The sequence below is a fragment of the Drosophila erecta genome, unplaced genomic scaffold (assembly GCF_003286155.1).
Source record: "Drosophila erecta strain 14021-0224.00,06,07 unplaced genomic scaffold, DereRS2 tig00000000-arrow-pilon, whole genome shotgun sequence".
Classification (NCBI taxonomy): domain Eukaryota; kingdom Metazoa; phylum Arthropoda; class Insecta; order Diptera; family Drosophilidae; genus Drosophila; species Drosophila erecta.
The window spans coordinates 11,690,262-11,713,571 of NW_020825194.1; the positions used below are offsets into that span (position 1 = coordinate 11,690,262).

The following is a 23,310-nucleotide window of genomic DNA, read 5'->3' on the forward strand; positions in this document are numbered from 1 at the left end:
AGCGTAGCAAATTAATTAATTTGCAGCGAATCCGACGCAATGATACCAACTTTTTATGGCTCAAATGCATCCATTACAACCGAACATCTTTGCTCTCATTTGGAACACTTCCCTGCTAGATTTTAGCATATCGGCGGGTGTCGGTTGTGTCTCTTTCCGTGTCACTTTGCAATCAGTTTGTCATTAAATTGAGCGGGCCTCAGGCCAACTATACATTGTATCTGCCAGATACTTTGCTGGCATGGCTGTGCGGTAGAAAAGAAATTCTGCGCCAGCTGGAGCTGCACCGCCGGTAGCCTAGATGCAACCGATAGCCAAGGAGCCGATGTTCGTTATATGTATTATAGCAATATGTATTGCAGATTTCGAAAACGTTTTATGATATGTATATACTCGAACATATTAGTTTTTGAATAGTATAATAATTTAGTTTAATAATCAAAAGACTTGGGCAACGAACCTGAGTTCAGTCCATAAAGAGAACAAAAACAAGATAGAATGCTTTAGTCGAGCTTTAACTTTTCAATGAATCTAGTGGCATCTGAGATCAAGTTAGTTGCTTAAGTCTTTTGATTTGGTACAATAATTGCAAGCTTTCCCACACAGAAAGCTAAATGCATAAAGTGCACAGATGTAGCCTTTCTTTCATCAGTCTTAAAAGCGCATCTGAATCTTTTCGAATTCTCATTAATTTTTTACATTATGTTGCACGTGTCACGGCTGTCAAACGCCAGCAAAGCGATGAAGCAGAGGAAGCAGTCGGAGATGAACTCGACGCGAATTTTTCGCTGTTCACCTTTAACCACAACACCACAGAAATCTTGGCCAAACCTTAACGCCTGTCAGGCGCTGTCAAAAAACGAGAAAATATAAAAAAAAAAACAAAATAAAAGAAATGGCGAGTTGGTGGGGAAAAATGAAGCGAATTACTGTCCGCTCGATGGTGCCACACAAAATTAACCCAATTATGAGAGGCGCAACATAATCAAAGCGGACAAAGGATGCTACAGTATCCTGCTCATTTCAAGTCACTCTCTTTCTACACAGTTTTAACCAAATCAAAGGGGATCATAAAAAACTATCACATATACATTTATTGTATTTAATTATCCAAAAATAACACATGTGTATATTCATAATTATTTCGCCGATTATTGCATTATTTGCTCATTAATATTTATAAGATAAATTTGTTTTTATTTACTTGATAACGGTTTTTTTTGGGAATCATATGATAAGTATGAATAAAAGTGTTCAGAAAACAAGTAAGAGCTTGCATTTACAGTTAAATCGTATTTCTCTCAGTGTGCAATAAGAACCATCACAAATTGGGTCACGTGCTTGGATCTGACATTTTTCCGTTGTTGGGCCGTTCGTGATCCGAAGAGGCCGCCGGAGGCTGGGTGTGCTTAAGGTAGGGTGTCCACCGCACTCCAACCAACTCCCCCACCCCGCACCCCACCCCCTTCGAACAAGTGCAGTGCGTTTGTCTTCCCGGCGTCCGCTTCTTCTTGGCCGCCGTCTTCGGTCCTCTGTTCTTCGCGTCGCGCCCATAAATTAAATGCACAAACAAGTTTCGCATCGCATTCGGAAGATAAACTGAAAAAGGGGGACAGCAACAGCGACTATCTGGAATGGTAAGGCGGTGGGGGAGCGGGGGTGTGAGGCAGCAAGGGGTGGTGGGTAGTTGCTTTCGCATATAATTCAGCTTTGGGCTACATAATTAATTCCGCCAAGCGGCGGCGTTCCACCTTTTTATGTGGCTCCCAAGGAGGAGCTGGAGCTGGAGCTGGAAATGAGGTGCGGTGCGGTGGGATGGCGGATTGGTGGGGAGGCGGGGAGGCGGCCAGAAGGTACGTGATATGGGCCAACTGGTTTCGGTTTTGGATTTTGTATGGTCAGTCGGCGCACTTGTTGCCATCGACCAAATATAAGAAATGGAGAAAAAAATTCATATGCGTCTCGTTTTGTCGTTTCGTGGGTTTTTTGGTCAAGTGGCGAGGAGGGGACCAAGACCCAAAAAAAACCGTGGCCCAAAAGCAAAAACAAAAATAAAACCAAACCCACAGCGCTTCCACTTGATTTGATTTTGGTATGCACCATGAACCGTTATTCAAAATATTCGAAAAACGTTTTAAGTGCAAGTGTATGGGTGCGTGTGTGTAGCGGGCCCCTTTTGAGTTGCAACTTGCAGTACATACCGGTATACCGCCGCAGCACAGTGGAACCAAATTGGCAGTACATCCTGCTTCCTTAAACTGCCGATTATTATTTAGTTGCGTTTTTATTTCATTTTTGCTTCCGGGTACTTCTTATAGTAATAAACAAGATAATTAAGCCTATTCTATATTGTATTGTCATTGCTTTAACTGTTAATTACCTAACTTATGGACCTAAGGATTTCAAAATGAGTGTACATTCAAAGCACTTCGTTTTAATTATCATACTACTAATGCAAATGTTTCTTTGCGCTCCATGTATTTCAAGGTATTTTAAAAACCATAATTAAAATAATCTATATTTATGATAGGTGATTATGGCCAACTACCACCCTGTTTTTAATAAATATTTATAAATATGATATAATTTTAGGATTTTAAAGTTTAAATGTGTTACTTAAATGACTTTTTTTTTTATATACATTATACCACATATAGAAAATGTTCATTTAAAACAAAATAGCGTATTAACAATTTTTTCTACGAAAAACAAACTTGTTATTGCCCATCTGCAAAGATATGTAAATGTAATTCCTTTACCACCGTTTTTATAGGATCCACGGCATGGGGCAATAATTTTAATTACCCAAATTATTGGCACATCCGGAAACAGCTCCCCAGTGGCCGCCACCAATCTCCGAGAACTTGTATTTTTTATTTCTTTTTAAAGTTTTTTGTTTCACTACATCTCGGATGTGAGAGAAGTCGGCGGGTAAATGCCGGCAGCTCGACCGCATTTGCAAAGAAAATGGAAATGGAAAATTGTGCGGGCTCAGACTAGACCAGGCCAAGTGTGGAAACTAGTTAAAGTCGGTATAATAATTGTTATTGTTACTATCGTTGCTGCTTTTTTTAAGTTGTTTTTGTTGTGGCTCGGCATGGTAATGAGCTGAGCAGCCAAGAAACAGAAACAGAGTCTGATTATCATGAGTAAGCATGATTATGCTTATGAGCCGAGAGTAAAAGTGAAAGAGGCGGAGAGTGTGTGTAAAGAATGCCTTGAGTGTCTGAGTGCCTCGTATGTAGGCCAAGTCTATTATGCGGCTAGTGGTGGATAGTATGCCGTGTCTACAGCGGCTCAAAGTCTGGTCAGAAGCGGGGGAAATATTGGGAAAATTGCTGGAAAAAAACCGAGGTGCTGAGCCTGTGAGAAATTGTTTTTAAAGTGCTACGGCTATCGGAAAGATTTATTATAATATCGTAGCCTAGAGTTTCCATATTGAGGCTGATTTAAATAAAGCCTAGAGTTGGCTTTTCTAACTTTAAAATATGGAGGCTACAAATATAGAAAACATTTATTGTGTCAGTCTGGCTATTACCAATTTAAAACTATTTTTGTAGTTTGTAGTATAGTATCACACTAAATAAAGACCTTACTTTTAAGATGCATATTTTTCTTCCTTACACCCATTTATGTATATCTAGCCCCCTCGTGATCGATTAATGGTAAATTCCGCTGCCCAATGTCTTCCTTTGCTTTCACTTTACGAAAAACCCCAACTGGGAAACTCCTCGTGCCCCAAGGAAATTTCCCATCGCCACATGAAAAAGCAAAACCCAAGACGCCCGCACTTTGACTTGAACCTGCTGTTTTGACCAGACCTAGACTCAGACGGAATCTGCGCCCGGGACGATCCAGGTCCACAAAAAATGTCATTAGCTAACACGACTAGAAAGCAAAGTGGAGTGCGGAGGCGGAGGCGGAGGCGCAGCCGGAGACGGGGTAAATCATGAGGTGGAGTCTGCAGACTTCCTTGTACATGCACACAATTTGGTCAAGTTTAGTGACGCATACAGGTCCGGCTGCGAGCTGGTCGAGTCATTCATGGCGGGTTTACCCCTTGCCCGCCGCCTGAAAGCCCCCTTGTTTGCCAATTATGGTGTCCTCTTTTAGATTCGCTGCCATGCCTGCTGGCTGACCGTCTCTTTCTATGCGGCAAGTGTTGTCTCTATCGCTCGCTCTAGCGTCGCTTGTCATATTTGTCTGCATCGCGTTCGTTGCCTGAGTCTTTCGTTTTTTCCTCCGCTTCTTTCTTTTTTCTTTTTGATACCTCTTTTTTTTTGCGTCGTTCGCTTGCCAAGTGGGTCACTTGCGATTTCATGACCGAGTTTTTGTTGTTGGCTCTTCTCTGCACACATTTCTTCGTTTCCTTTCCTTTTATGTTGCTAACTTCTGGCTTATTGTTGTTTTGTTTAAGTTATTTATGATTGGTCAGAGAATTTCTTTCTTGGAGCCAAAGGTTTTCGATAGCTATTCGGTTGTGTTTTTCCTAGAAATGCAAATATGGCAAATATGTGAGAAAAAACAAATTAGCATCTTTAAAAGCCACTCTTTTCTTATCAATTGATTTAAAAGTGACAGTTAGGCTTATAAATACATATGTAAAATCTTACTAAGATTGCTTTGCCAACTAATTCTTTTCTTTTCAATTTTTCTTTTGTTGTTCTGTTGCCGCATTCATGCTTCAATTGCCACACAGAGGAAGATATATATAGTAATATATCAATTTGGCCAATTAGGCTTCCCCTTGGGCCATGACCAATACGTGGTTATTATACCCCGCATCTGACCCCTCCCCTTGCCGTCCGACCATTTCATGCTGCTACGTGATTTACCGTACAAATATAACTCACAATTAAATTTAAACAAAATTATTATCTCAGTGTTTGGCCATAACTGTTCCTGGTACATCACACAACCCCCTACATTCTGGCTCTTTCTTTCTTCACTCTTTCTCATCTTTATTGGCCACAAAATTGAATTTAATTGCCGTATCTCGACTTGATATTTTTTTTGTTGCTTTATGGTTGGTGTTTTTTATGGCTGTGCTGAAATTGTTGCTCAATTCTATAATTATTTATGCATTCTGTGACTGCAAAAGCGTTTAACAAGTCTCGTTAAATCTTTATTGAATATTAAAAGTGGGCATGGCTCGGCTTTACATTGTGTTCGGCAAAGAAAAGAATGAGATTCTGCGGTTTGTGTGACTTATTTTTCGGCTGTTTCGGTTCTTCTTATAAAGAATTTATGCGATTATAATGGCTGCAACACGTAAATCTTTCTGAATAAATGCGGTACTTACTAAAATAGGGCCAGTGCATTACATTAAATCATTACAAAATTGCCTAACCATAAAAAAGATCGTGCTTTTGGAAGAAAGGGTTTTATATGAGCTATGGTCGAAAAATGTTGAATACTTCTGGCACATTTCGTCTTTGAACGTTCAGTTGTAAGAATATTATTGGTTTTTTAAATTGAGCATGAGCAATTAGTACAATCATCTTTTCGAAGCTAAAAATGTAAGTTTACATTGATGACAGCTAACTAAATGAATCTCCCCTTTTTTGTCACGTGCTTATCTGATCCCAAGAAGTTAACCATCAAATTCAGATAGTCAATAATAGGCAGTCAAGAGGCTATCTAGCCAAGCTAATAATGCACATAATAAGCCATGGCACTAAAGTAGCCGCACCAACTATAACAATAACAAATAATAACAACAATCAAGAAAGCAAGCACCGCGCTGGGGAAAAGTAAAGAATCTGTGACAGTCGACGGCTCGACGCTCTAAACGACAATCATCATTTGAGTGCTTCAGGTGGTGGAACATCAACGCGGCAATCAAAAACGATTAACAAGATCGCACCACTCCACAACCAGCACCACTTGCCCCACCAGATGACCCACTTGGCCGCTTTGACAGATGTGTGTCAACTGCAGCAGTCGGAGAATTTTACAAGTTGTTAAGTGTTTTTGATACAACAACTAGGAACAGCCTCAGCCTGGAACAACTTCAACTGCGTGTTGTATTCAGTGTTGGCTAAAAATATCTGATAACAAGATTTCTTTGTCTTAGTTTCAAATACCCGGAAAGTAATTAAACAATAATATATATGATATATGATATATGGTAAATGATTTGATATATAAGACATAATATTGATTTCATTTCATTGGGGTATAAGATACAACATATATATAATTTCCATTTCCATAAATATAATGCACTGAATATAATACACTGAATATTTATGGAACTGGATATTATATACATGTTGTATCTTAAAAAGATTGTAATAATTCAGGAGTTTTCCTGGCTTGAGAAATTTAGCTAGCCAGAAGTATAAAGTATAAAAGTATAGCCTTCTTAGCGACTCCAAACTGTCTTCAGTTTCGCCTCAATAAAGTTGACTAGTATCCGACATGTGCAACAAGTTTGGCAACTGCGGCGATGACGATGCCAACGTGAGCTCCAGCGCCGACTCCGGTTTGAAATCCGGGTGCAGGAGCCACAACAGCTAAATGTAGTGCAACATTTGGCTGCTTGTTTGTTGGTTTTTGGGATGTCTGCCACCGATCCCCGCCAGCCCTCGAGTCTACGCACTTTGGCAACCCGTTTGCTGTCAATGGGAGCAAGCCAAGTCAAGACGCAACTAAGCCAACCATGACTTGGCCCGGCCCCCAAAAACAGACACCCAAAGTTCCTAAAGTGGCCAAAGAAAAAAAAGAAATATATATTTTTAATTACCAATCATAAAGTGCGGCCGCCCAAAATATTTTTTGGAACAGAACCAAAAGTTTAATAAGCATGACAAGCCTGAGTCTATATTCCTCGATCTCAACTCAAGACCTGGGTTCAATTACGGTAATACACCTACCTGGCTGTTCCTCCAACTACTTCCACATTCATCCACGGGTGAGAGGAGCCGAAAGCATAATTATTTTGGGGCTTCTGTAATAATTATACTATCTGTGATGTACCAGATGTTTGAGGCCATATAAAACAGATTTAGAATAATACATTTAAAGTAATGCAGCAGAATATTAGAATATAAAGCCAGATAATTTGGAAACATAAATTTACTTCACCTCTCACTATATTTTTCCAAGTAAAATAATAATAAATATTATTTTGCTGAATAGCATAATATATTTTCTGATGTCCTCGATTTCCTTATTTATTTCAGCCCAACAATTACCCACCTTCTTGAGTAAACACACGCACATATAGGACTGCAACAATTTAGGGCTCCGTGAGCAAGTTGAACAACTTTCATTTAAGTGCTCACCTTTTTGTGCACTACCCCAAAAAGTGGCAACAACACCAAGAAATTTCGATTCCCATTGAAATCAACGTCTCAAATAAAAAAAATGAAAAAACTGCGGCAGCAAAAAGAGTTTACAACGACGTGATTCTTTTACATTGTCTGCGAGTTCCCTCATTCCGTTCGTTTTTGGCCGAAAGTGTGCTCATAATTAGCCCTTTTTGTTGACGTTTTTATTTTTGGGGCCAGAGCAATGCACAAAATTAGCAACTATTACGCTTCTATTATACTGTTGTTGCTGTTGCTACTGCTGACTATAATCTTGGCCTTTAGCTGATGTGAAAGTAACAGTTTTCCTTCCACCATTATATGTCCGTTTGTTATTTTTAGTCTTTCTGCTGGCTGCCATTGAAAACTCTCCCATTTCGAGCAATCATAATTTGAGTCATTACACTAAGTGCGGATTGTTGTGGATCTGTTTGTGCTGAAAATATTTGATGATTCGTATTCGCCAATATTTAACATTTACTTAACTCAGTGCTTTAGTTGTGAATAAAATAATATTATTTTCAAGTTCGCTTCCCAAGTCTTTTGTTTCGGTAGAACGATTTCGTGAATAAAGTATTTCATTTATACAAATATTTAAAAGATTTTAAAGCAATTCTTTGTTTTGGCAGAACAAGGAACTTTTTCCTATCTCATTCATTCACAATCAGTTAACAAATTTGTTTGAAGGTTGCGCAATTTTGCCACACATGCTTCCTACTCATCACATGTGTCTAAGTCGTGTGCCGCACGAAAGGAATAATGGGCACACTTCTGACTTTGCTGGCATGTTACATAACCATTGAAAACATATTCCTTGATCTAGGAACATTGCACCATTCGAAGGTCAATTTTCACACAGAGAAAAATGTTACTATGGCTATAAAACAAAAGCAAAGTTGTTTTGTACGTACTTCTTTCAGTACTTTATCTTGATTGTATTATAGTATTTCTGCTGCTAAAACAATCATATACCATAAAACATATATGCGGACTTAATATATTTTTTATCTTAATCGATATTCCAGAAGTTCTGTTTACCTGCCCTTTACAAAGGCCTTTATTTGTACACAAACATCTTCGAGAAGGGTTTTCGGAGGCGGCCAGACTGAGAAAATCGAGATCGGATACGCTGCGGATTAGTCTGGGAAATTGGGTCAATCTCTTGTCACTCGGTCCGTGTCACATGCAAAACATTGCCGCATGATTTACGACTTGGCAAGGGAATGAACCACTACCATTGCAGATTTTCAGTTGAAGACAGCGGTGCAAGAGTGGCTGCTGCTGCTGTTGCTGCTGCTGCAATGCGGATGCAACATTTGTCGCCGGCTGTCTTTTGTCATGGCCATAAAACCGCTGTTTCTGCCTCTGACTGACTGTTTGCCGTTTTCCACTTAAAGTCCGCCATTAAATTGTAAATTTCACCGTTTGCCGTCCTTTGACATTGTGCTGGGCCTCTTACCTGCCCGCCGAATGATGCAAAATTCACGGCATGGATATTTACTTAATGACGTCCTCGGCGAAGGGTTAAGAATGCTTTTACTATTCCCCTTGAACTATAAAAATTCTTTCGCCGTGTAATGCTGAGCTCATGCGTGAATAAACAAAGGCAAGGTAGCGAAAGACTGAGAGGAGAAAAAAAATAAAAATAATATTAAAATTGGGTCATGGCACACCCCTTTATAGCCAACGGCTGACAGCAACGCCGAATTCTTGTCCATCTCATATGTATAACTCATAATAAGGTACGCCCACAGCAAACCGAATCTGTTTTCTTGTTTTATTATTTTTTCACAAATCGACACCGAAAATTGCCCACGGCATGAGAGATTACACAAAGAATGTAAACAGAACATCTGGACATTCGAGTATTTGCCAAAAAAATTATTGAATTCAAATTGCTGAGAACTTTTACAAATCCGTGATGGATACCTTAAGTACCCCTTTATTCGTTTCAGCAGTATATTTATTGTTAAAGTTTTTAACCCACAGACAACTGTTTTGCCTTGCTAATTATTTAACTTTATATTATATTCATATTATTCATATTAAATCTCCTTTTGAGCTCATTCTTTTACGCGATACTTAAGACAACATTCTCTTTTAGCCACCACACTTTTAGCAAAGTGGAATACAAATATTGGCTACATCGTCTTCTTTCCTTTTGGCAACACGAAAAAATTCGCTTAAAAAGCAGCGGAATAAGTAGGGTTGACATATTCAGGTTAAAGAGATGCGACAAAAGCCCACTTTTGATCTCATTTGTTTTGCAAAGAACGGCTAAAACATTCTGATTCACTTTCATGCGCCGCACCATCTCCGTTGGTTCGGGCCCAAAACAAGAGGAAGACAAAACAGCTAACAAAAGTGGCCAGAAGGAAATGCAACAACAAGCCAAAGAGCTTGAAAGATTTTATTTGCTTAGCCAACGCTGTGAATATTTAATTTGCGCACTCACACACGAGAACACATATTTATATACATACACACTCGTACAAATGTAGAAGACGAAGAGTGGCTTTAACGACACTGGTGACCCAGATTTTAGGGGCAAGCTTAAGCTTAAAAGCTACAACGCTAATAAGAACAGCAATGCCGCCGCCATTACCCACACAAGCACACATAAAAATACAACTCAAAGGCCAAAAGCGTTGTTGTTGTTTTCTTATTTGTGCGTGCTGAGGAAAGATACTCACTAATTAACCCAAAGCCAAAGTCAGAGCCAAAAGAATCAGCCAAAACCCATTTGCAAATTGTGTCTGAAAGAGATAGACACACACGAAATGAGAGAGACAGCTACATAGTGGGGTAAACAGAAAGAGGTATAGCAGAATCCGGAGACTTTCGGGAGGAGGTAACACCCAAATATAAATTATGCTTAGGAAACCCCAAAAAAGAAATGTAGAAGTGTGCACGCGTGTGTATTCGTAAGTTGGCCAAGACAAATACATATGACATCATATCGAAGACCTTATTGTTGAGGTAGAAACACAATAGCTCAAGAATACAACGCGAAGAAATTATAATTTGATGTAGGCATTTGTTCTTCTTAGAAATTATTAAATCTTAACAAGATGGGTACAAAAAGCATGGGATGCATGACAAATTGGAGCGAGCGAGCTGGATAATATGTTTTTGAAGATAAGAATAGACTAAACATTTCTAGAACTATTTTCACTTAATTTTTGATTGTTCGATCGTTTTGATTTTGCAGCGATAAGGGCCTTACAACTTGAGTTCGATATTATTCGAATGACTCAACGCGGGTAAAACCCTTCGGCACCTGCATACCCCTTTTTCTTTCTTCGGGTTTCTGATTTCACAACACCCACAATAACTTTGGGCACCCACACCCACCGAAATCCCGCACACACACACACACACACACACATACGTGCACGTTTGGAGCTCATTTATTGTTCAGCATTGTTAAGTAACCATCATCATCAGTCGAGTTTTTTCCGTTTTATTTTCTCAATGTTTACATTTGGCGCTTTGGCCCAAATATTCTGAAAAAAAACCGACAGCGGTTCCCAACTCGAGTCTTTGAATCTTCGAGTGGAAGTGGGATGGCGAGTGCTGCGGGCCGTGTCTTTCTTTATATATTTTGTTTTTCTTTTTGGTTTGGCTTACAGTAATCATTGTCATGCAGGCGATTCTGCTTCATTATTTCGCCTGCTGTACCCACGCTGCTTGCCATCCACAACTCCCCCTAACCCCTTCACCTGATAACCATCGTAATGAGCTTTGAGTTAGGGTTCTGATCATCATCTCTTGGCGGTTTTTCTGTATGGGGGGGTTTTTTGGGAACGATATGAAGATGCTGCTGGCGCATCACCGTCGTCATTTGTTGGTCACGCCGGGACTTTTGTTTCAAACGAACTTTGTGTCCATTGATTTTCAAAGATGCTTTGACATGCCATCCTAAATTTGTAAAAAACCTGTAAATAAAAGAAACTTTAATTTCAAATATATTCTTCTCAGTTATAAAGCAAATTTAATAGGTAACGAATTTTCCTTAAATATGCAGTGCCACAGATCATTTGATAATTAGATGTTTGTATGACAAAATGAAAAATTGTAAATCTGGCACGGATTTCTTGGTCTTAGAACATCTAACCTTCGCGTTGTAACTCCCATTAAAAAATGCTTTTTTCTTTCGATTTCATTGCCTCTGCCTTGCTTGCTCAACCAATATTTTGCCGCTCGATAATGAAAGGAAAGCAAAACGGGCGACTGGGACTGAGGAGCAGGTTGCGGGGGTTGGGATGCGTTGCGATATGGTGGGATGGAATGGAGACGGTCAGTCAGGTCCCCAGTCCCAAAAGCCAAAAGCCAAAAACCAAAAACCACAAGGCCCACTACGCACAGCAAAAGCTTATAATCATCAAGAGTGAATCTGCTGGTGAAATGGACCTGGTTGTTGTTTTGGTTTTTGCTTTTCGGCGGCGACACACAGTCAGTGGTGTTTGTGGTTTAGACTTTGCTTTCTTTCGCGGCGGTGGGGATTTCATAATATTTGCATTGGTGTGTTGGCCTTTTTGCCGCACAGGTGTTTGTGTGACCCACTTTCGGAGGCATCATCCCGGCCGAGATGCCTGAGAAGTTCTGACAATGCCCGAAAATCAGCAAAAATGCGCTCGCTGAATGATGCGGTGGGCACTTCTCGGAAAGGCTAATATTACACTGACTAAGAGCCCATTTCATTCGAATGGGGTACGTGATGCTCCCAGGCCAATAAAAACCGCCTGTGAGTTGCAAGAATTCCACTGTCGTTACAAAAAATGGCACAACATTTTTAATAGGCATTCTTTACATTCCGTTTTGAAATCGATTAGATTAGTTTGGTATTTGTTTTAACCTCCTGAGTGGAATTAAACCTAAGAACCATATTAAACAGGAAAGAAATTCTGATTTTTATTAGTGATATGTTAGTTATGTATAATTAAACATAGCTTTGCCAGCAGGGAGCACAGGAGTGAAATTCGAAAAAAATATGTTTTTACAACAAAATAAACTTATTGGTATTTTCACATAAGATATTTTAATATAAATAACCAATGAATTCATGAATAGAGATGTAGATTACGCCGTAAGTGGCGCCGCCATTGGCCAAAATTGGAACTTCTACTAACCATGTAGAAACGATGTAGATAATGATTATTGGCGGACTTTTTAAAATGGAAACCTCAAAAACAAATGTTCCACGTATAAATTTGTGAAAACCGTGTCTTTTTGATAAACTTTTTTACAATTTGTATAATTTTGATCATTTGATTAGTAGCTGCGCTGAAAGAAGGACAGTAAACTTGATATTTCCGCTTATTTAATTAAATAACTATATAAAGGAATAAAACAAATTAAACTGACCTTGACTTCCCCAGATCAGGAAGTCATCAGAAAGTTCCATCAAAATATTGATTAGGAAAGGCTACAGCTAAATAAGCACAAAACGTGGAAGCCATAATATCAACATCATCAGCTCTTCGAGTCGTTTCCCACTCTGCTCCACTGATAAGACGTCTGGCGAATAAGTTGACTTTTGTCGCTGGTCGACTGTCTGGAACTTGCCAGAGATGTTAGCTCAGAGAAATTCCATTAAGCCATCGATTTGCGCTCCCCACACTAATATTTACTGGGAGAGCATTTTGGGAAGGGAGTGCCTTCAATTATTATTTCTCTTATCTTTGTGATGGCGGCAAACGAGTCTCTTAGGTCGCTTTATTAAGAAACTAATTTATACAAATATTGTTTTGTTGTTATTTGCTAATAGAACTTTTCATCGTTATTTTAATATGCTATTCGCATCTAATAATAATTTATAATTTATAGATATTAATTGAGTATGAAAAACATTAAGTGTAGGTATCATAAGTGCTGTAAACTCGAAAAATATCCAATTAACTTTACGGTTCTTGCCTTAGCCGAATGTGTTTATTTATAAATGGAAATAATTAGCACCTTGAAACTATCCCCAATATTGCTCTCGTATTATTTCTCTTAATGTCTCCCCAAGAGCGCAGGGAGCACGCTCCCAAAGAGATAACAACAGCTGCTCGCCAAATACATCGCGTGTTTTGGAAGCAACAATTCCTCTTCAAACGCTCCACCGCCGTCAACAGAGCTCCATCGTAATTTTTGTTAGGCGCGAGTGCGTCATTATTATACACAAATTAAGGAAAATCAATTGTGGTGCCAAAGTGCGTGCAATTAAAGTGTCAAATTAAGTTTAAGAAGCCCCAAAAAAACCCACAAAATGGAGCGTATTTTGAGGGGAATTATGCGGTACAGAAATACAACGAGGGAGCAAATGGTCAAGGAGTTCCAGAAAGTCCGCGACAATCCAGAAGTGAGCAGCAATACGGTTTATAGGTCAAGATTTCGGAATAGAACTCACAATAGAATTTCACATTCACAAAAAAAGAACTTGGAGCATGCGTTTGCCTTGTGGGAAACGAATTGTCCGTGTTTTATATCATTATCACATTTTTTCAACTTGTCTGTCGCAAACTTGGCGCTCTCCCATATTTCGCTCTTTATCTTGGCTCTCTTTTAAGTTTTATTTGGTAAACAAACAACAAAGGCAAACCGGTTGACCACCAAATTATCCCCATTCACCCCCTTTTGTTTGCTTAATATTTAATTATATTTTCATATACTTAACTGATTGCTTTTCAGTGCTCTTAAATGTCGTGCACCTTTGCTAATTATCAACCTAATGTAGTTCTAATTGGAAATATTTATAAAAAAAATATCGAAAGAAAATATCACTGATATTAAAGACTAAAAACAAAATAATGAATATAAAAAAAGGGGGAAAAAAACATGCTTCTTTAATTAGATTACAAAATCTTTAAGAAATTAATAACCTACATGACAAGGTCAAGTGAACTATTTTCTTAGCGATATATAGTTCTATTACAATTTCTATAGAAAACATGGGCAGAGGCTTCCTCCAAGATATGTTCGTCCATCAATATTTTCAATATATTTGAATTTCCCTGTTGTACAGCCTTGAACCCATTGACGCGTTGGCCATTTGCCAAGTATGTCATAACTCGGGGTGGCTATATTCGGTCTATATTCACACATTGGCCGACAGAGCTCGGTATTCTAACATTTAATATTGATAAACTTTATCATTTAGCCCAAGGCCGTCTTCTTCACCTGCATGGACAGTAGAATGATTCCCACCCGGTACACCGACACTCACGTGGGCGATATGTTTGTGGGTGAGTAACTCCAGTTGCGTAGATAATATATGGCTTAACATTCCTGCCTAATCCCACGGTTAAGTGCGAAATGCTGGCAATCTGATTCCCCATGCCCAGCACTTCCAGGACGAATACTTCAGCTGCGAACCGGCAGCTCTGGAGCTTGGATGCGTGGTGAATGACATTAGACACATAATAGTCTGCGGACACAGCGACTGCAAGGCCATGAACCTGTTGTACCAACTAAGAGATCCTGATTTCGCCTCTAAGGTATTTGCGAAAGTCAAATATTTTAGGGTCTTGATAAGCTTCAATCGAATCACTCACCTTTTCCCACCAGCTTAATCGACGCCTCTCACCGTTGCGATCTTGGCTGTGCACCCATGCGAACACCAGCTTGGAGAGGTTCCAGGAGTGGCGGGACGCAGGCATGAAGGATCCACTAATCTTCTCTTCGGAGACGCCACTCCGCCGCTTTGTGGCCTACATCGATGAGGAGCAGAAGTTTACATTGGAGGACAAACTATCCCAGATCAACACACTGCAGCAAATGTCCAACATTGCCTCGTACGGCTTCCTTAAGGCTCGCCTAGAATCCCACGATCTCCACATTCATGCCCTTTGGTTCGATATTTATACCGGTGACATATATTACTTTAGTCGCGGAGCCAAACGTTTTCTGCCTGTTGATGAGGACACCGTGGATCGATTGTCCGAGGAGGTCAGGAGATTCTATTCGTAGGCGAAACAGGGCAACAGGACCAACTGGATTATCTGTGATATGTGGGCCTTATACTGCGATCGGCATTTACAAGTTACCAATACTTAAGATTGTTTTGTGTATTTATAAGTGTGTAATTGTTTTTGTATATAAACTTAAGGCCTACAAAGGTTTCAACTTACAAATCTACGAAAAATCAACGAAGGAGATGGCTATCCATCGCTCACTCACTACGACCTTTATAACTCCAGAAAGCTATTATGTGAGATGCACACTGCCACATTTACAATTACAGCATTAACTATTATGACAGTCATGAAGCCAGTGAGCGATAAAAAAACATATATACGTATTTATAGTTACGGGAAGCTGTAAGACTTTGGGGCGGCACCTTGGGCGCTTCGATGTTTGCACAACAACAGACGGTATTCATGTCTTATTGAACGGAGAACGGCTAATGGTGTTATGGAAAGCAACGATCCTCGTTTAATCATCAATGGTACTTGTGGCCATGATGGTTCATGGCACTGTTGCTTGGATTTTCCAGCTCCTCGAAGTACTTCCGAGCGTTCCTAATGTTGACTAGGGTAGCCTCCGAGGGCAGCGTGGGATCTGACATGACCACCATCACGTACGTGTTGCTGGTGAAGGTGTCAATGAAAGCGGCAAATGCGCTATTGCGGACCTCCATCGATTGGAACTTGGCGCCCAATTTGGAACAGCTTAACTTGAACTGCTTGATGATGTTGGACACCTTTTCAAAGCGGTGCGAGTCGCGGTTCTTCTTACTCTGACAATGAGAGATCACCAGAAAGGTGGCCTTTTCGAACAATAGCACCTCATCCGCCTCAATGACATTTCCGAAATGTGTCACTGAGTTCTCCAGGGCAGCAACATTCGGTATCAGCATCGTGACAATGGAAGACCAGGCTCTAAGGCAGTTAGAGATTGAATAATAGTTGTATTTTAGGTCAATTCCGTTGAATACTTGGAGTTTACTAACTTGTATAGTGTTTCATCCCAAATGCTGGTGCGGAAACAGGTCACATTCCCTGGCTTAGACAATTTGATGAGATCCTCCATGCGCTCAGTGAACACATTCTCGCGAAGGGCCTCCGGCACCAGGTCCATTTTGTGCACCAGACAGAAGATCTTGGCCTCAGGCGAATTCTGAAGCAATGCCTCCAGGCAGCTTTGATAGTAATGGATGTCGCGCTCTATCTCCTGGCTCTCCACATCAAATACATAGATCAGCACCTCTACATTGCGAAAGATGTTGTCCCGCTGCTGGGCAAAGTACTGCTTCATGAAACCCTCCTGGCCGCCACAGTCCCAAAGATTGAGTACCAGGTTGCCCAGAAACCGCACATGGGAGTGTTCCACATCGACTAAGGGTGCATGATAGGATCAGTTCCTGGCCTTTTCGACTATATAGTATACTCACTTGTTGCTCCGAGGCGTGTCGTATCACGGGCGATATAGTTAGCAAAGATAATGGAGCGCATGCTGGTCTTTCCCGAACCGCTCTTCCCCATCAGCAACACCTGGTAATACAAACATATTGTACTTCCGATGCTTAACAGGAATATGCAAAAACCACACCTTTTTCTTCATTATGCCGCTGGTTCTTCAGATCTCCAGGAAAATAATCAACAATAAAAACAAATAATAGGCTGGGCTAGTGATGCCACACTTTCGATGACACCATCAAAAGTAACGCGAAGTTAGGTGGATTGTTATCGAATTGGTTCCGTACCGTTAGATTAAAGATAATGTCAAATATATGTATTTGTTTTAACATTGTACTTTATAATCGCGTCCTCTAAAATATTTGTACATAAATTCAGCATGAAATGCAATTAGGCTGCTAAGAACAAAGATCGACGTTAATAATAAAAAACATACGGGGCATACATACACAAAGGACTTGACAAATTTCTTGAAATTTTTATGTTCTTACTTGATATTATGTTAAGCTATTTACCAGTTCCATATTGCTTGTAGTAAAAATATTCATTATACAAAATTTACGGTTATTCTTTGAAATGAATGCCGATAAGGTGCAGTCACCATGAACGCGAACAACTCAAGGCCGTTTCATCGTCTCATCTCTAGTGGATGACTTTATTTTGGCGTTTTCATAACATTTAACTGTACCATTTAAATGTAGTATAATTATTCAAGAAACCTATCGCCGAAAACCCTGCGTTAGCGTGAAAAATAACCCCCAAATGAAGACGAGCGCTTTTTTCAAACCGCAGCAGTGGAACAACCACCACCGCCACATCGTACCATCTCTAGCGTGCACGCGTTTCGCGATGAATGGTGAGAAATCGCAGAGAAAACATGCTTAACAATAAAAAAAGAAGAAAACCAGCAGCTAACGCTGGCTGATTGATATAACGAGGCAGGACAGCGGCGTAAGAGACAAAAATTATAAGTTAGTGTAGAGAAAAAATCGCTCTTCGCGAAGAAAAATCTGGTGACGAATCGTTGGCTATCCGATGAGCAACATAAACATAAACACAGTGCCCAGGCCGAGTCCAAACGCTAATGGGAATCCAAATGTGAATCCAAATCGCAGTGTGGACTCCGAGGAGGAAGAGGGCGATGGCCGGATGAGCGACAGCGGGAGCAACTCGGCCAGCAGCCAGAGGAGTCGGACGTCGAGCAGCAGCTCCTCGGACTCGACGAGCGGTTCCCTGGAGGATGATCCGGATGGCGAGGACGAGGATATGTCCGACCAGGACGCGGGCAGCGTTTCGGAAACGGAGGACGACACCACCACATGCCGATCGGACGAACTGGAACTCGCGCAGCTCACTGGGCGGGATATCTTTCGGTTGCCGCGGGGCTTGTGCGAAAATGCAGCCATTTTTCATGAGTTCTTCTCCCTCGACACTTGGCAACTGCTGCCCCATCACCTTCAGGCCCGACTACAGCCGATGCTGCCGGACTTCTCCCGTTTGGTATCCGGACAGGCACAGGCCGGTGCCGAACAGCAACGTACTTTAGTGCAGCTATTCAATGGCGGCCTTCAGCGCTTCGGTCAATCTCCACTGCTTCAGCTCCAACGTCAGCTGGAAGAAGGAAACCTGCGCCCGGATGTCCTTCAGCTGCGGAGGAGCATTCAGCATTCGGGCAGAAGAGAATTTCGTTTCCAACAGGCTGAGCGCTTGAGCCAGCTAGCTAAGGAGCTCTTTCTATCAAGGGAACAGCTTCTCCAATATGCCTACACCTCTGCACCACCCCCTGATAGTGCTTTTGGTAAAAACCTACCAAGGCCACGTACCCGTAAGACAAAACCGCCCACACTCTCAACGGAAAACAGATTTTGTTCGCAGCGTGCCAAGAAACGCTATGCCCAAGAGCTTCTGGAACTTATGGGCGACATAGAGGCAAAACCCGGCGACATCAGTGCGGAGGAGGAGGAAGAGGACGATGAATGCTCACAGCTCATAAACCGATTGGCCAAGGCCCCGCAGGAATTCAAATTGGAGGAGCCCAAGGCTCCGGAGCCGGCAGGTCCTGGCAGGCCTTCGAATGCGGCAGACAAGAAATGCATTTACAACACCTTCTTCAAGCGGCGACTTGGTGTAGACGATGACCTTGTGCTGCGCTCCATGCAGGCGGAGAAAATTCCCCAGCTCAATGACAAGAACTTCCGGAAGTATCTAAGGGACTACAAGCGCCGGAAATTGGAACAACCGGTATGTCTGCCCTGTTGTGTAAATACAGTTGCGATCTATGTCAACAATATGCTAAGTGGTATCAGTTATTGTTTATTGTTTAAATCAAATGATCTTGCACGTTTGTTTTAAAACTTAAAACGTAGAACCTTTATATTTTAAAATTTGCCGACAATTTCCCATAAGAGTTTCTAATTGAGAAACAATTAAAATTCCAGGAAAGTCCTGAGTTCGATACATCGGAGGTACGACTGCGCGACATCTGCACTCGAGCACAGTTTGTCGGAAGCTTTAAGCCAGGTCGAAAACCGAAAGCGCTCATGGCCCGCCTCAATCCAGATCCTCCCGCTCTCGTGCCCATTGGAGTAACGCCTACGAAAGACGAGTTTGTAGATGAGGAGCCCATGCTGTTGGATGAGCCGCAGCAACTGTACGGCCGCCGAGCACCGGAAGACCATCCGGAGGAGCACCCGCCGCCCAAGGAGCCCCCGCCTATGCCAAAGAAAGTAATGCCCGCTCCAGTTGTGCTTCCACATCCCGTGCCCAAGCTGGAACCTTTGAATGGACCCATAACAAATCCCAAGGCAAGTCCCACGACGCCCAATCACTCGAACAACACGAATACTGTTCCTGCAACTGCTGGACATATAACCGGCAGTCCCATCCGGGAAGTGCAGATTCGCCCTCCAGCCTCCCCGCGCCCTGCCAGCTTCTTCTCTCTGCTCAGAGATCTATTTGTATCCACACCGCAGCACAGGCTAACATACGGTGAACTGCAAATTTTGTTGTCCAGCTGGCGGGAAGTCAACTCGGATGCAGCAATACCTATCGGGGAATGGTCAAGGTTCCAGCCGGATTGGTCTAAGCTGTTACAATCGGCAATCAATTTCTTATCGGGCGATTTTGCTTCCGTTCCTGCCGATTATGTGCCCTATATTGAACACAAAACTCAGTTGGGAATCTACCAGTGGATAGGAGCTGGCCGGGACTCGGATGCAAGACTCCTCAGCCTATGTCAGTTTTGGTTGCGAACCCAAAGGGAGGAACAGTCTCAACTCAGCCCGGTTTTGATTTCGGGTGTTCACCTGAACTCGATGGTGGATGCGGCACCAACACCGCCTCCAAGATGTCCCACCACCTGGACTGTGCGGTCAGCAAGCCAGCCGGAGATCCTTGAGTTCCAGCGCCAGGAGAGAATACGCTTTGAGTATCCGCATCGTCCGTTTACCTATCGTCTCAATGGGTATGAGAGTGTGGTAGGTCCAGTCAAAGGAATCTATACCCAAAGTCTGCCACTGAACAAAGCAAGGGGTCACGCAGTTATGGTGGATGACCGACCTCCATTTGTGACTATCCTGACTCTAGTTCGAGATGCTACCGCACGACTTCCCAATGGTGAGGGAACCCGCTCTGAAATCTCTGAACTGCTCAAGTGCTCCCAGTACATCAGTCAACAGGCTGCGGATAATGTGTTACAGACCATAGTGAGCGGAGCTTTGGATCGAATGCACGGTGGTCCGGATCCTTGTGTGAAGTACGATGCCAGGCGCAAGATCTGGATTTATTTGCATCGAAATCGCAGCGAGGCGGAATTCGAGAAAATGCATCGGCATAACCAGTCCTTGGTAAAACAGAAGCAGCAGCAAAGAAAGCAGCTGAACAGGCCTAAGATACCAGATGACAGCTCTGGGTTACCTGCGGAGCATCAGCAGGAGCAAGTACCCGCCTTGGTCCCATCAGTAGTCTCACCGGTTCCAGTTTCAGTGCAACAACCAGTGGGTGCTTCTCTGCAGATGAAGAAACCACTCGCAGTTAAATGCCCGCCAGTGCCGCCCTTAAAATATCATGTACCACCTGGCACGCCAAGTGCAGGAACGATTGTAGCAGCCTCATCGCATATAAATGCAAATCAAATCCCCATGCAGCAGATACAGAAATCTCTGCTTAAGCCTGTGGGAGTGCCCAATTCCACTTCATCGCCCGTTCAACGGCAATTGGCAACTGCTAAATCTGGCACCTTTGCGATCTCCAAGATCAGCCCCACGCGTAATACCACGCCAATATTGGTTTCCACTCCCAGTGGCTTGCAAACAGTGCATGTAGCAACCACTCCAAATCAAGGAGGAGGATCCACTCCCTCTACGGTGGCCAAAAAACTGACCATCAAAAAGCCCGTTCCTAATAACAAAATAGGAAACTTTATCATACCTCTGGATCAACAGCAAAGCGGTCAGCAGCAACAGCAGCCGCAGCAACAGGGACAGCAAGTGAAGGTACAACCGATTGCTGGAAAACCCAAGGCACTCACTATCACCCCGCGTCCCCAGATGCCGAAGAACATTATTCGTCTGTTGCCCGCTGGAGCAGCTGCAGTATCCGGAAACCCAGTAATAGGTACCAAACCAAACTCTGTTCAAATCCTCGGACCCCGCGTAGTACCGCAAACCCAGACAGTTCGTCCGGCTCAGCAGAAGATCGGCGCGGTTTCCATTGTGGCCAACAAACCAGTTACAAGTATTGCCGCTACAGAAACTGCAAGTCCTGTGACTATGAGCACTTTCAGTTCTCCTGTTACTGGCGGCGGAACGATAGTGAAAATGTCACCTCAAGCATTTGCCAATCTTCAGCAGCAGCAGCAACAGTTGAAACAGAAGGTGAACAATGCCAGTCCTGCCCTGAACTCCCAGCAGCAAAGGATCATTGTGGGTGAGTACGGCTTTTTGTGTATTTCAGTAGTTGTTCTACACGTTATCTTCTATAATCCCTTTTTGTTTTAAGGCAACACGGCGATTTCCTCGAACAAGAAAATCGTATTCCAGTCGCTGACGAAAGCAGCACCCAAAATACTCACCACATCGCCAAGTGGCTCAGTAACCAAAGCAACGACAAATTTGTCGCCGCAGCAGCAGAGAATTGTGCTGCAGAACTTCAAGCAACCGGTAATGGCTACCAATCAATCTGGTACTTTAACGGCAGTGGGAGGAAATGCAACGCGCGTTATTCGAGCTACTCCAGCCACATCTGTGGGAACTGGAGGAATAGTGGGAGCGGGAAACACCCAAACAGGTGGGCAAATCATCACTCTGGATAGTCTGCTACAAAAGCAACCAGCTGGAGGGAAACTGGTCACAACCGCTGGCAACACCATCTTACAGTTCGCCACTTCCTCAGCGGGAAATGTAATTACACTTAGTCCGAACCAGCCGACCAAGCAGTTACCTACGATGACACGAATTGTGAGTGCCACCAGTACTACTCCAGCTACTGGAAACACATCGACCGTGGTACCCAAAGTTATTGGAAAAACTACTGTGCTTCCTGGAAAACCACTTCTACTGCACGCCAAAACATTAAAACAGCTTGGCGGCAGTAGTGTGGCCACCACCCAAACCACTACAACGACAACAACAGCAGTTGCATCAGCGGCAGTGGGAGGAGCAGGTGGAACCGTCGTTGCGGGAACAGGATTGACCAACGCTGCCGGGCGAACAACTCAGAATATTGTGATTGGTGGTCAGACGGTGAAGCTACAAGGAGCTGTAAGTGATCTTGAGCAGATCATAAGCGAATAGTATTTTTTTTAATACAATGTTTAACTTTCAGATCTCCGCTCGAGGTGCCGGCGCACCCGTTCAGACTGTCATTATGGGCAACCAACTGTTGCGACTAGCCAATAGCAGCAGCAATAGTGCAACTACTTCCACTAGCGGCATAGCGACGGCGCCCAAAACGTTGCTAATAGGACCGGGAGGCACTCAAACGTTGCGCTTGGCCAAGAACGTACTGGTGGCCAACAAGCAGATCCCTAGTACCGCCAACAGCAGCGTTGTAAAAAGCTCCACAACGACAGCAGCTCCAGCTGCGACAGCGACGACAACGCCTGGTAACAATCTTGTATTCGCCGTGCAAGGCAATGGCGGACAGCTCTTCTTCTCACCGGGACTGCAGGGCATGAACCTGAAGCCACTGTCTAGCCTAAAAGTGATACCCATGGCTGCAGCATCGGCAAGTGGTGCAGCGGTCGGTGGAAAAATCTCCGTGACTACCGGAGAAACGGGAGCAAAGACGCTGACTACAAAATTAATTCCGGCTACGGTTCTCAAGACGGCCACAGGGAGTGGCAACTAGGAGGCTCAGGAGCGGAGAGGCTTGTTAACCACGTTGAATATCCTTACCGGTTACACTTTCTTCGATTTTGTTTTTTAACAACACGTGTAATTTATCTATGTAGGCAGAAAGATTGCAAAAATTGCTTCGTACTAAGTAAATATAATGGACAACGATAAGATGTCCCATCCAGCAAAAAATTTTATGAAACAGTTTATAAAATAATATATATATAGCGACACCCAATAAAACTCAAATGAAACCAGAAG

General features: G+C 42.5%; 3 protein-coding genes across 4 annotated transcripts; 2 read left to right on the forward strand and 1 right to left on the reverse strand.

Annotated features, from left to right (window-relative positions):
• The first annotated feature begins 13,229 nt into the window (after positions 1-13,229).
• Positions 13,230-15,419, forward strand: LOC6552432 (beta carbonic anhydrase 1). Its single transcript, XM_001980852.3, has 4 exons — positions 13,230-13,659; positions 14,458-14,542; positions 14,607-14,794; positions 14,865-15,419. The coding sequence occupies exons 1-4, from the start codon at positions 13,567-13,569 to the stop codon at positions 15,264-15,266; spliced, it is 768 nt and encodes a 255-aa protein (XP_001980888.1). The 5' UTR covers positions 13,230-13,566; the 3' UTR covers positions 15,267-15,419.
• On the reverse strand, positions 15,350-17,331 carry LOC6552431 (ras-related GTP-binding protein A). Of its 2 annotated transcripts, none has more exons than XM_001980851.3 (5): positions 17,206-17,331; positions 16,848-17,109; positions 16,690-16,789; positions 16,249-16,633; positions 15,350-16,177 (listed from the first exon to the last, which is right to left on the reverse strand). In XM_001980851.3, exons 2-5 carry the CDS (start codon positions 16,857-16,859, stop codon positions 15,739-15,741), a joined length of 936 nt encoding a protein of 311 aa, XP_001980887.1. In that variant the 5' UTR covers positions 16,860-17,109; positions 17,206-17,331; the 3' UTR covers positions 15,350-15,738. The 2 variants fall into 2 exon arrangements, with proteins under 2 accessions (XP_001980887.1, XP_026832104.1); XM_026976303.1 differs by having other exon boundaries at positions 16,848-17,112.
• A 177-nt stretch (positions 17,332-17,508) lies between these two features.
• Positions 17,509-23,309, forward strand: LOC6552430 (nuclear factor related to kappa-B-binding protein). The gene is made up of 4 exons (XM_001980850.3): positions 17,509-18,955; positions 19,153-21,640; positions 21,713-22,473; positions 22,538-23,309. The coding sequence occupies exons 1-4, from the start codon at positions 17,750-17,752 to the stop codon at positions 23,060-23,062; spliced, it is 4,980 nt and encodes a 1,659-aa protein (XP_001980886.1). The 5' UTR covers positions 17,509-17,749; the 3' UTR covers positions 23,063-23,309.
• The last annotated feature ends 1 nt before the right edge of the window (position 23,310 follows it).

Excerpts from the sequence above, each read along its gene's own strand:
- LOC6552430 (XM_001980850.3), top strand. The coding sequence starts at position 17,750 with ATGAGCAACATAAACATAAACACAGTGCCCAGGCCGAGTCCAAACGCT. Across the intron at positions 18,956-19,152 it reads GCCGGAAATTGGAACAACCG|GAAAGTCCTGAGTTCGATAC; the intron begins GTATGTCTGCCC and ends TTAAAATTCCAG. Across the intron at positions 21,641-21,712 it reads GCAGCAAAGGATCATTGTGG|GCAACACGGCGATTTCCTCG; the intron begins GTGAGTACGGCT and ends TTTTGTTTTAAG.
- LOC6552431 (XM_001980851.3), bottom strand. Across the intron at positions 16,634-16,689 it reads GACACGCCTCGGAGCAACAA|TCGATGTGGAACACTCCCAT; the intron begins GTGAGTATACTA and ends ATGCACCCTTAG. Across the intron at positions 16,178-16,248 it reads TGGGATGAAACACTATACAA|AGCCTGGTCTTCCATTGTCA; the intron begins GTTAGTAAACTC and ends TAACTGCCTTAG.
- LOC6552432 (XM_001980852.3), top strand. The coding sequence starts at position 13,567 with ATGGAGCGTATTTTGAGGGGAATTATGCGGTACAGAAATACAACGAGG. Across the intron at positions 13,660-14,457 it reads AAGTCCGCGACAATCCAGAA|CCCAAGGCCGTCTTCTTCAC; the intron begins GTGAGCAGCAAT and ends TTTATCATTTAG. Across the intron at positions 14,543-14,606 it reads CGTGGGCGATATGTTTGTGG|TGCGAAATGCTGGCAATCTG; the intron begins GTGAGTAACTCC and ends CCCACGGTTAAG.